The sequence below is a fragment of the Myotis myotis genome, unplaced genomic scaffold (assembly GCF_014108235.1).
Source record: "Myotis myotis isolate mMyoMyo1 unplaced genomic scaffold, mMyoMyo1.p scaffold_m19_p_15, whole genome shotgun sequence".
NCBI classification, from domain to species: domain Eukaryota; kingdom Metazoa; phylum Chordata; class Mammalia; order Chiroptera; family Vespertilionidae; genus Myotis; species Myotis myotis.
Window position 1 is genome coordinate 3,260,811 of NW_023416319.1, and position 12,194 is coordinate 3,273,004.

A 12,194-nucleotide genomic window follows, 5' to 3' on the forward strand; every position below is an offset into this window, starting at 1 on the left:
GAGGGAGAGAGAACGAGAGAGAAACATCAAGAGAGAGAGACACATCAATTGGTTGCCTCCTGCATGCACCCTGACCTGGGCCGGGATTGAACCTGTAAACCAGGTATGTGCTCTTGATGGGGAATCGAACACGAGACGCCTCAGTGCTCAGGCTGATGCTCTAACCATTGAGAACACTGGTCAGGGCTGGAAATAATCTTATACTGAATTTTATGATTCAGTTTTATTTACAAATAATTGCAAGTATTGAAAACACTTGGGAAGAATTAGCTTACAGAAAGAAAAATATCCTCTTTTCAGACAAGAACAATAGGTTTATAAAAGACTGATATTCACACTCTTATTCTTCAGTACTAATGTCATCCTAAGAAAAGGATGTCAAAAAAGTATGGAACAAAAATGTGTCACTAAATATAATAAAATTATGGAGCATAAGATTGTCACTACAGTGGAGGGAAAAAAATCACATAACGTACTTTGGGGAATGTAAATAGTTTAAAAAAAGAAACTGCCAAGTTATGACACCAGATGAGAAAGAGCTCCCTCAGTTTATTGACAGTTCGTATATAATAACAGAGGGGGCAGCTTTGAAACCCGGTGTGCAGAAGTATCCCTTGTAGACGACACAGAACACATTCACTTGCTTTTTAATTTCTCCCATTTAGAAGCGGCAAAGATGAAGAACTGGAATGGTTGCATGGGAAGCGGTAATGGGCAAACCGACTGGGTCTCCAGTGTGGTCAGGTGGTAGTTACAATAACTGCTGTGGAGCTCTTCCCTCCACTGGCGTTGATTCTCACAGACGCACACAGCAGAGCTCCCAGGCTCAGTCCCGGGTCCAGGTCAGTCCCGGGTCCAGGTCAGTCCCCTGATTGATGAGCCAGGGCTCGAGGCTCTGCTTTTTGGCTTGTACTGTTTCTTTTACAACAAAAAAATGTGCCTGATATCGAAGAGGAACTTTGATAAACACACACACACACACACACACTTAAAAAAAATTCACAAGTGTATTAAAAAGTTAAATCAGCCAAAACCGGTTTGGCTCAGTGGATAGAGCGTCGGCCTGCGGACTGAAAGGTCCCAGGTTCGATTCCGGTCAAGGGCATGTACCTCGGTTGCGGGCACATCCCCAGTAGGAGATGTGCTGGAGGCAGCTGATCGATGTTTCTCTCTCATCAATGTTTCTAACTATCTCCCTTCCTCTCTAAAAAATCAATAAAATATATTTAAAAAAAAAAAAGTTAAATCATGTGAACATGTGGTATGTGGTTCAGCAGTAGATAAGGGGTTCTTGGAATTTGTTTCCTCTGCACACTATTCAGCCATGGTTATGAAATCACTGGTAAAATAGAGGCAGACACCTGTGGTCAGTAGATATATGTTCTCTGAATTTCAAGTTGTGTGTATGTTTGTGCGAGAGAGAGAGAGAGAAACTAAGTGTTTTCTTTTCTCTATTCAGGTTTCAGCAAGCAGATGGTGGAAATTCTCAACAAACACAATATTCAGTTTAGCAGTTTTGATATCTTCTCAGATGAAGAAGTTCGTCAGGGCCTCAAAACCTATTCCAATTGGCCCACCTACCCCCAGCTCTATGTGTCTGGCGAGCTCATAGGAGGACTCGACATAGTGAAGGTTAGAATTGGGAAGCTGTACTGGTACCGAGTTTTCATTTAGAGTGCAGTTTCTTGAGTGCTGGACTAGGTCCAAAGAGTAAGTTTCTTAAGAACTGCTCCATTCAGCAGGCTGAGTCTGGAACCTGTGCAGGGCATTTCTGATGAGATGATTGTCACTGGCATTCTGTGTTAGGGTGTGGCCAGGATTTACCTGTAAGTGCTTCCTTCAGCTTAACCTGTGTTTATTTCAGGAGCTGGAAGCATCTGAAGAACTAGATACAATTTGCCCCAAAGCCCCCAAATTAGAGGAAAGGTAAGTCTTTCAAGAGTTTCAAATAATCTGTTGTTATTTTTAAAAATATTTTTTAAATTCTCAGCCTTTGCATTGCCTTTCTGTACAGAAATCAGAGATGTGTCTCATATGCCAAGTTCATCATTCTGCTGTTTGCAGTCAGACAAGTCATGCTCACTCAGGAAGTGTGATTTGGACTGGGGAGTGTTGTGTGTCACTTTAATGACTAAGTGGAGGATGTTCTTTGTTTTTATAGAGATGTTATTACTACAGTGGGATGGGCACGTTGTAGCTGTCTCTGCATTTCTGAGCCAGGATCCAGCTGTCTTGATGTCCAGGTTTTAGTCATGGCATAAGCTGGTGCTGGTGTTTCCGACACGGGCCCTGGTGCTGCCGCTGTCACAGTCCCATCAGAGCACTGGCGTGGGCGTTGGGGAGCCGGTGCTGTGCGTGCTGTGCGCGGGCCACGCGGATCCCCGCTGCCTCCGAACCCTGGGAACTGAGCGTCCGGAGAGACTTCGGAGCTGTCACATCTGTCCGACGCGTCTTATGAAGCATCTCAATCAGCTGTTAGACATTTTATCTTATAGAAATTTTGGGCTTTGGCCTGTAGGGAGACTTAAAGGATTTTTTATTCTAATAAATATGAATTAATGTAGAGGTTTAAAAAGGAATTTCTTTTGAAGTGTAGTGGCGTATCAGCCATTCATTGTTGGGGAATGGCTGGGCTTCAGTCTGAAAGGTAAAACTTCCCCATGTCATTGTGTTGCCATTTCACATTTTGAGAAATTTTTAAAAAAATTTATTTTATTGATTTTAGAGAGGAAGGGAGAGAGAGAGAGAGACAGAAACATCAGTGATGAGAGAGAACCATTGATTGGCTGCCTCCTGCATGTCCCCTACTGGGGATCGAGCCCGAAACCTGGGCATGTGCCCTGACCAGAGTTGTACCAGGGGCCCTTCAGTCCGCAGGCTGACGCTCTATCCACTGAGCCAAAATGGCTAAGGCAAGAAATTTTAAGTGTTTAAAAATAAACACCTGATTTACTTACCCTTGATTAATGAAGTAATCCTTATAAACAGTATTCCTTCTATGTCAAGCCAGCCTTTAGGTGGCACATTTTCTCAAATGATTTACATCCTTTCTTGCCTTTTTGGTAGGAAAGTGGTGCTCCTTGTCCCTTTGTTACTCTGGGGTCCTCTGCTGAGAGCTTGGGCGGCCGCAGAGGCTGTGGCCTCAGGAGACTGCAGTGCACCTGCTCTGCTTGGCTTTGCTCTTCGTTTGCTCTCTGTTGAATGCACCTGAGTCCCTGTGGTCAGACACCAGGGGCTGGCCGGCTAGAATTACCTCGGAAATAAGTTCAGTGTATTTTGAGTAACAATTTAAAGGGCTCCTGGGAGGAAAAGTGCAGGAGCCAGAGTTCCTGGGCTTGGTGACATCTGTTGGGGATGGGGGTTGGGGGGGGGGGGCGTGCAGAGGGACCTGTTTTGCTTCCCTGGATGCAGGTGGCGGTTACTAGGTGAGAGATTGGGATCAGCATCATCATGTCGTTTCTTACTGGTTTTTGTTTGTTTATTTTGAGAATTAGCTAATTGCACTCTGTTGAAAGTGTACATGACAGCTTTGTGTGTGATTTGTGGTTCCATTTGTGACAACTTTATTCTGTGAGGAGATTTGGAGCCACCACGAAGGATCCAGAGAACCAGGGGCAGGAGGAGAACATGGTGATGGGGCCGGGTCTTCCGCAGCCACTGTCCCCGCACTGACTTCCTGAGATCTGTTTCTAGGCTGATATGCAGATGTTGCGCATTCTGACAGCAAGTTAGCTCCTGGTGTTTGAAAGATTGTGCGAAATATTCAGCTGAAGTTAAGACGAGAGCATTTGACTTTAGCAGCTGGTGTTAGTGGTGTTCCAAGACGTAGTGCTCCCCTCAGGGGTGGCCTTGTGGGCACTGAGCGTGCGGAGCCGTGCGCAGCCTCAGGATGAGAGAGACATGCAGGATGGAGTGCTGGAGGTTCCGGACGGGCCCCTTATCGAACAAGTCCTTATTGAACTGGGTATTATTATTTTTTTAGAACTGAGAGTTGATGGGCTTAAATTGCAACTTGAAGGAACATTCTTTGCCTTAAAAAGCCACATCGTGTTTTACAGTGGCTTAGGGAGAGCGTGAAATAAAGGGAAATGTCAGTGCATTTGCTTGTTTAGTGCCATTCCGAGCTGCGAACCACCATCCTGCTCTCCCTCAGCATGCACGTTGCTCCTGAGCGCACACAGCGAAAGTGGGGTTTCATAGTTGAGCTGAGCCGTTTCATATCAATTTTCTCTCCTTAGGCTCAAAGTACTGACAAATAAAGCTTCTGTGATGCTCTTTATGAAAGGAAACAAACAGGTAAAGAACTCAAGAATGGTTTTACTTGTAATTTCTTTTGCTGGTAACATGTGCAGCAAGGGGACACTTACCAGCTTTTTCCCAGCGCTGGCTAATGGAGCCGCGGAGGCACCAGGAAGTTATCTGGGCCTAATTGGTGCTTGTGGACACCAGACCCAGTCATCTGCATGTTTTGCCTGTCCTGGCATCGCACGCAGTGGGGCGTGTTTCTTTCTGCTGCCAGACGTCAGCTCACAGGTCAGCAGTGTCCTCACCTCCTGGTCTGTGAGTTGCTGTCGGGACCATGACTTAGTCCACAGAGTGCAGTCTGGTCACTGCTTCCTGGGTCCAGGAACCTCATGGGTCTCAGGTTTGCGGCTTTAGGCCATCCTGGAAGTGTAACCCGTGCCGCCTGTGTGCCCAGTGCTTGGATGATGAATGAGTGAAATCATTTCGGCAATTTTTTTCTTTTCTGTAACTGCATATTCCTATTTTTCTACAAAGAGAGTTCTTGGTGTTCATCAGATCCTCAAAGCGTCTGCCCCTCACTTGCTAAGAACCACTGACACATCTGACTTCCCTCTAAATGCCGTTTCGCTGTGTGGTTCCTCTGGTGTCAGGGCGCTTGTCACTTGTGGCAGGTGGTTGTTGGAGCTGCTCTGCCGTCACTTCGCAGAGCCTCGCCTTCCCTCGGTGCACAGAGCCTGGTGCCGCCCGCACAGCGTCTGCGAGCACGTGGTCGCCATCACTGTGGAGTTAATAAAGCTAATACAGTGACACCAACTCTCTTACATAGGAATCAGTTCATACAACTGTTCTAATGAGAGCAGGACAACTAGGAAAATGGTCAGATAAATTCCAACATGTGATCCCTGGATGAGGACCTAGACTCTTTGGTCCACTGTATTTATGAAAACAAAATAGAGGAAGCTAGTAATTCCCAGTAGTGAAAAAGCCATCTTTTCGTTTTGGTGATGATTTTTATTCTCAGAACACCCCCCCCCCCCCCCCCGGAAGCCCAGACAGTATTCGTGCATTTGGGGAACATAATTATTAGCGCCATCAAGGTGTTTGTGTGGCCCCAAGCCTTCCCTCAGGATTGAGGGGATTTGAGATTCTGTGCATGAAAAGTGTGTAAGATCTCCATAACCTGAAAGAAGTTTGGAACAGGAAGAGGATGATGATGGCGAAAGGTTGAGTATTGAGATGGTCTCCGTGAGTGACATCTCAGGAGAGCGTGGGAGTTTACTTGAGGGACTTCTGACCACAACGATTAGAAGCTACTAGACACACGCCCTCCCCTTGGTTACAGACCGAAGTGAATCTGTGGGTGGAGGGGGGAGTGCGTTTGAGCTGATGTCTCCGGGTCAGTACTGGAGGTGCCCCTGAGCCCTCACCCGTCTGACTGCCCTGTGATGTGAAGGGCCCTGAGGCTCGTCCTCGCCCACCAGCTGTCCCAGGACAGAGCGAGAGGGACAGCCATGCCGTGGGCTGTGGGCCGTGGGCTGTGGGCTGTGGGGAAATGCCATGCATCTTCACTTTTTCTCTCTGCATTTAGGAAGCTAAGTGTGGATTCAGCAAACAGATTCTGGAAATACTAAATAGTACTGGGTAAGTCAGTCTTACTTTTAAATGGTCTATTTAAGAAGTTCTAATTTTTCAGTTATATCTAAATCCATGCATTTTTATCTAGTGTTGTTATACTGGTTTGTGAATGCTTTAAGTTAGATTACAACAGAATGTTCTGGCCAGTGTCAAACTCCTGGTAACATTTCTCAGGCAACAATGAAATAACTATTTGTCTACTTTCCCAGAGGAAAGTTAATAACAGTTCTTACCAGGCATAAAGATATTTTGGAGAAAGTGAATTATGGGTTTTTTAATTTTCTTTAAAAACATTGTAGTGTCTAAAATCATCCACAGAGCAGATGGGGTAAGTATTAAGGTCGATTATATGGATCTGAGGAGGAGGGTAAATTACATGCAAGGTCCTTGCTTTTCATCTGCTCAGTGATAAGATGTCAGGTGAGAAAATTGTGATTGATTTTTATGGTTAAAAACAACCACTTTTATATGTCAATTATACCTCAATTTAAAAAATTAAAACAAAACCACTTGGGGATATTTACACATGTTTTATAGAGTTTGTCATGTGTTTTTGCTTATTTCTTTTATTTCACAATTGCTTTTTAATATACGTTTTCTAACCATAGCTTTAAATAGATGAGGCAGTCCTATGAAATTATAGGGAAAGTAATCTTCGAAATATTTAGACATTCTTGGGGAGAGTTGAAAGTCAAATAGTACAGGTTTACGTACAATTTTAGGGACATAAAAAGAAAAAGGATAGATTTCTTAAAATGATCGTGACATTGCACAGAGCAGAGTCTGGTCAGCCTGTCCTGTGTGCTGAGCCTCCTGTTCACTGGAGGACGGAGGACAGCTGGCTTGGTTTTGGTCCTTATTTTTATGGCCCTTCCTCCGTCTTCCCTCGGCCACAGCTCCACGGAGACACACCCAGTCCACTCCTTCCTGGCCCCAGCCTGTCCCTGGGGCGCCCTCTGCTTGTTCACGAGCCAGGACGTGACAGCTCGCAGATTTGGGAAGGGCTCCCTGCTTTCTGTCCTGTATCTGCGCAGTCCAGACCGGACGGGAGGGCAGTTCTTGGGGGGCTGGGCTTCTGAGGGAGAGAGTGTCCCACAGCCCGAGTCTTGGTAAACAGGATGGCGCGGCGGTGGGCGCCCGTGGAGCCTCTGCGGCTCTGTAGCGGGAGCACACCGTGAACTCGGGGGGCCCTTTGTTCTTCCTCCTCTGATCTTGCGCTTGTCGTTTCCTTGCTAGTCCAGATGAACTCGCCGCAAGGGCTGAGTCCCAGGTGCAACAAAGAACTGCTGGGACCCTCAGGCCCATGCACCTGGGCCCCGGGCTCCCTAGGTCCCTGACAGGTGGCCTGTCACTTGCCCTTTTCATCAGACGGTTCAGCCGAAGATGTGCCTCCCTTGGTTCACCCTGAAGGGAAACTCACCTCGTGTAGGTCCTTTTTCATTCCCTTTTGCTCTTTCAAACATCTCTTTTCTCGTACTTGCTGCTGGTTAATCCTGTCGTCTTCTTTGAGTATTTCTGCGCCATGGATAGTTTTCTTGGGAACTTGTTGACCAAGTAACCAAGGTTTCCCTTGAGGGTGGCCTCAGATTTTGTATGTGGCATTTTCTTTGGCCAGTTTTTGGACCTGCACATAGGACCTCACGCCTGGCCATACGCCTGGCCTCATGCCGGCTGATTCCCTGACCGCCATGCAGGTAAAGCACAGCCCCGTCCTGGAGTCAGTCCATTCCCGTGTCACAAGGCGGCATTCGCTGGCAGTGAGGGTGTCCTGGCTGGTGAGTCCCAGCAGCTCTGGCCATGGCCTGCGGCATCTAAATGTTTCTCTTGCCCTTTAGGAGAAGGTCTGCTGGCCCCTGTGTAACCTTGTATTGCCTAGAGAAAAATTCAGACACGTTTGTGTCTTGGCATGACTTATTCTGAATAGTACCCAATGGAGTGAGAAGTAAAATCATTTCCGTTTTTCTACAGTAAATTACTTTTGTTGGCACCAAAATGGTTGATTTTCTTGACTATTTTAAAAACACAAAGTAGGTTTACAGTTTCTGTTTAGACTGAATTGTCTGTTAAAATGTTTTCTCCTGTTGCAGTGTTGAATATGAGACGTTTGACATATTGGAGGATGAGGAGGTAAGTTCTGTCTTTATGTCCTTGGTCTCTGCGTCCCTTGTGCTGAGGGCAGGTGTCAGAGTTACGGCTGTTCCGTAGGTGCGGCAGGGACTGAAGACCTTCTCCAACTGGCCCACGTACCCGCAGCTGTATGTGAAAGGGGAGCTGGTCGGAGGGCTGGACATCGTTAAGGTGAGTCCCGTGCCACCGGCGCCCTAAGACGGGGACATGAGAGTTCCGTTTCGAACAGGAACTCTGGCTGTCCTGGCCGCCTTTCTCTTCTGGCCTCACGTCCAGGCACTTGTACACCATGTTACCCTGTCTGGGCCCTCATATCTTGTCATCTCCCCGACACTGCCATGTCAGACCGTCCTCACCGCTCACCTGAGCCCCAGGCTCTGCCTCACGGTGGGGCCTGACCCGACCCTGGCTGCTGCTCCGGGAGCCCCTCCAGCTCCTGAGCGAGGCCGCCAAGCCCAGCCTCTGGAGCGTGGTGCTCAGAGCAGCGTACACGGCGGCCATGCTCCAGATTCCCTTCCTCCCGCTGCACTGAGTCTGGTGGAACTTTCCTGCATGTTTTCAGCTTTTCTGCACCGCCGCCTCTGCTTTGGGTGGCCTCGCACGTTCCATAGTTCAGTCTGTTCTTTGAATCCATTAGGGTCGCTCTTGTCTGGGAATCACCTAGAGCCGTGCTTGGCAAACTGCGGCTCGCGAGCCACATGCGGCTCTTTGGCCTCTTGAGTGTGGCTCTTCCCAAGCCTTAGGAGTACCCTAATTAAGTTAATAACAGTGTTCCTACCTATATAATTTAAGTGTAAAAAATTTGGCTCTCAAAAGAAATTTCAATCGTTGTACTGTTAATATTTGGCTCTGTTGACTAATGAGTTTGCCGACCACTGGCCTAGAGTATTCCAGCTAGAAATGTTTGCTTCTGCTCCTGAAGTCCTTTAGACTCAATGTGCCTTTAGACTCACATTGTTATAATTATTCTACTGCTAGAGGCCCGATGCACGAAATTCGTGGAAGAGTAGGTCTTCACAGCCGCGGCTGCCTGGATCCTTCCCTCGCAGCCGCCCTAGCTTCGCCCTGGAAGGACGTCTGGTCTAATTAGCATATTACGCTTTTATCGTTATAGATTTTCTCATGTTACTCTACTCTGCCTCACTCACATGCTCTCGGGTGACAACAGGTCGTGGGCAGGAGGCCTGAGCTGCAGTGCCAGCCGGCCCTGTGGTCACGGCCTAGTTTCCTGAAGGGAAACTACAGGATTGCTTAGGCCATGCCAGATCCCCCGGGTCTCAGATGCTAGGAAATCGGTTCCTTCTCAGACTGTGAGCACATTTCAAGGGCACACTGTTTCTTACACGTCTTCAGGGATTTGCTTCCTTCTTTGTTGGCTTTAAACTCTCATTGAATTTTCACTGGCCATGGCTTTTCTTCTAGAATTTAAAGTCTGGAAGTGCAATGGCACCTGTGTGCTGCAGACACTACTGAGGAGCTGATACCCCACACCGGCCCCCCTGGGTGACGGTGCCGGAGGGGGTGGCAGTGGTGGGTATGGCAGGGCCTGAGCAGGGGCGTGGCCAGGCCGCGAGCTTCTCCTGCGCCCAGGCCGTCCTCTGCCTGGACTGCCTCTGAGGTCACATCTCCGGCTTAGGTGGAAGGCAAGTAGTAAGTGGTACTGCTTCTAGTTACGTCGGAGATGAAAGCTGTAAAGCCGCACTTTGTAACGGGAAGGCATCCGAGCAGGACCTGCGTGGCGTCAGTGCTGGTGGAGGGTTCTATAGGCCGGCCTTTGTGTGCAGAGGCTGCAGGCCTTCGGGTTTGACATCACACTTTCAGGCGAGCCAGGGAGGCATGTTTCTGCTAAACCGTCTACTCCTGGTGGGAAAGGTCTACCTTAGTAGCTTTTGAATAGCCCTGAAGCAACAGAAACATTTCTGCATCTGTTATTTTATACAGGGATTTTATTTTTGTAAAACACAGTCTTCAGACCCCAAATTCTCTCGAGCCTGTTCTTGTCTGAACGTTTTATAGCCGGTACCTTAGCCATCGGTAACTCTTGGGAAGATGCAATCAATAAATCTCATTTAATTCTGCAGCTGAGCTGCACGGCAGCTTCTAGGTCAGCCACAGGGTGTTGGCCGTATGCCTCGATGCTCACCTGCGGGAACATGGGAGTTTGGGGGTTTGTTCTTTGGGAAGAGAACCGGGAGCAGCTCCCAGATCGGCATTTTACAAGAACCTTTTTTTTTTTTTTAATATATTTTATTGATTTTTTACAGAGAGGAAGGGAGAGGGATAGAGAGTCAGAAACATCGATGAGAGAGAAACATCGATCCGCTGCCTCCTGCACACCTCCTACTGGGGATGTGCCCGCAACCAAGGTACATGCCCTTGACCGGAATTGAACCTGGGACCCTTCCGTCCGCAGGCCGATGCTCTATCCACTGAGCCAAACCGATCAGGGCCTGGATCGGCATTTTGATGTGTTTCTTGCAGGGCGGGGCTCTTCATCTGTAGGTTAGTTAACCCCGGGGTTACGTTCCCAGGGGTCTGTCTGTTCTGGCCTCTGTGGGAGCAGAGTGCTGGCTTCTGTGACGAATGGGTGATTGACTATACGGACTGGTGGTCAGTGACCCAGTCGGTCTCACATCCTGACCGTCTTAGCTGCTATGCAGCGTGGACTCAGTGAGTGCGTCTCAGCTCTGAGGGGTCCACTCGGGAGAGTGTGTGGAGTCGGAGCATTTATACCTGGTCGCCCTTAAACCGCCCCTGAGGACAGTTGCTGGGCTCAGGACTCCCGCCGGGCCAGCGCACCGCTCTAGGGCCACCGCCTGAGAGAGGCCTCGTCCTGTCAGAGGGGGTCACAGGCCTGGCGAAGTAGGCGAGCTGTCTGCCATGTCAGCCAGGACGTCCTCCATCCGTCCTCCATCCGGATCTCCCCGAGGGCCGCCGGCCTGCTGGTGCGTGTGCCCGGGACGGCCCGCGGTGTTTGGTGCAGCAGGCGGCTGCTGTTCTGTGGAGTGGATCCCAAGGCATCGCTGCCGGCGGCTGAGAGCGCGGGACAGGGTCTCCCCTCCCAGGCCTAACCCAAGAGGAGCTCGCACGGGGCTGTTGATTGGTGTTCAGGCTGCTTCATAAGAACCTGGCATTTCTATCCAATTAAACTAGATAACTCGATCCTTCGGTCACACTTTAAACTTGATGGCTGTGTTCCAGCTTTTCTGGAGGTTTCTGCAGCATGTGCCGGCTGCTGGCCTTTACGCTGTATTCGCACGGCAGTGCGGTGGCTTTGCCGGGTGGGGGGAGTGGCGCGGTGCAGGTGTGAGTGGCCGCTCATCGCAGTGCGTTCCTTCAGCCGCTCACAGTTTCCGCCTCTCTCTGTTGTGTTGTGTGGACAGGAGGCCGCATTGTGTTGTTCCAGTTGCTGGATTTGTTAACGTGGAGCCTTTTCCACCCGAACGTTGCGGTCTGACCGCGTCCTCTGACGCCGTGGCTCCGTGCTTAGCTGGAGGTCCGCAGCTGGCGTTGGTTTGGTTCTGGTACGGATGCCGGCCCTCACTGGTTGTTTTTCACAGGTGCCTGTCCATGTTGTTTTCTTCTTTATTTCTAGGAACTGAAAGAAAACGGCGAATTGCTGCCTACACTGAACGGAGGAAATTAATAGCAGCTAAGCGTGGTGCCCAACTCGTGCAGGAAATACTTCGCTACAGCCGAGCGGCTCGGGGCCAGGCCTCCCCACGGACGCAGGACGAAAGGCCCCTCCCGTCGCTGTGTCCCACAAAGCCGTGCTAAAGACATGTTACCATTTCCCCACCCAAACCAGAGCGCAATAAACCAGTGAAAAGCACTGTGGAAGGAGTGTCTTTACAGGGAGTTAAACATAGTGACGTGGTGAACTCACTCACAGCCCCTCTCCTAATGTGGGCTCCCTGCCGCAGCAGTAAACAGGTTTCCGAAAGGGGAGGCGTGGGGCGGAGTGAGTCCACGGCGGTATCGCAGCGCAGGCCAGGCCAGTGGCTCCGCTCGCTGGCCAGAGGCCTCCACAGCGCGGACGCACATGGTGGTGGATCGGGGAGGCGATGCAGGGCGCCTCGGACTCTGGTGGGCGCAGCGTGTGCTCCCAGGAAGCACTGCAGAGGCAGCGGCCTGGCGGAGTTGGCACAGCACCGGGGAGTGGGCGGCTGGGACACGCTGAGGGAGTT

At 49.5% G+C, this 12,194-nt stretch overlaps 1 protein-coding gene across 3 annotated transcripts in view; it reads left to right on the forward strand.

The window, feature by feature from the left end:
- The window catches only part of GLRX3 (glutaredoxin 3), a 28,374-nt gene extending 16,535 nt beyond the window's left edge, over positions 1-11,839 (forward strand). For 2 of the 3 annotated variants that reach the window (XM_036335698.1, XM_036335701.1), the window contains exons 5-11: positions 1,460-1,632; positions 1,865-1,926; positions 4,239-4,296; positions 5,834-5,886; positions 7,968-8,007; positions 8,086-8,178; positions 11,603-11,839. In XM_036335698.1, the coding sequence (XP_036191591.1) occupies positions 1,460-1,632; positions 1,865-1,926; positions 4,239-4,296; positions 5,834-5,886; positions 7,968-8,007; positions 8,086-8,178; positions 11,603-11,653 (530 nt within the window). In that variant the 3' untranslated portion in view covers positions 11,654-11,839. Of the gene's footprint in view, positions 1-1,459; positions 1,633-1,864; positions 1,927-2,161; positions 2,789-4,238; positions 4,297-5,833; positions 5,887-7,967; positions 8,008-8,085; positions 8,179-11,602 lie in introns of those variants that run through there. The other variant, XM_036335700.1, reaches the window with a different exon arrangement.
- Positions 11,840-12,194: the final 355 nt, after the last annotated feature.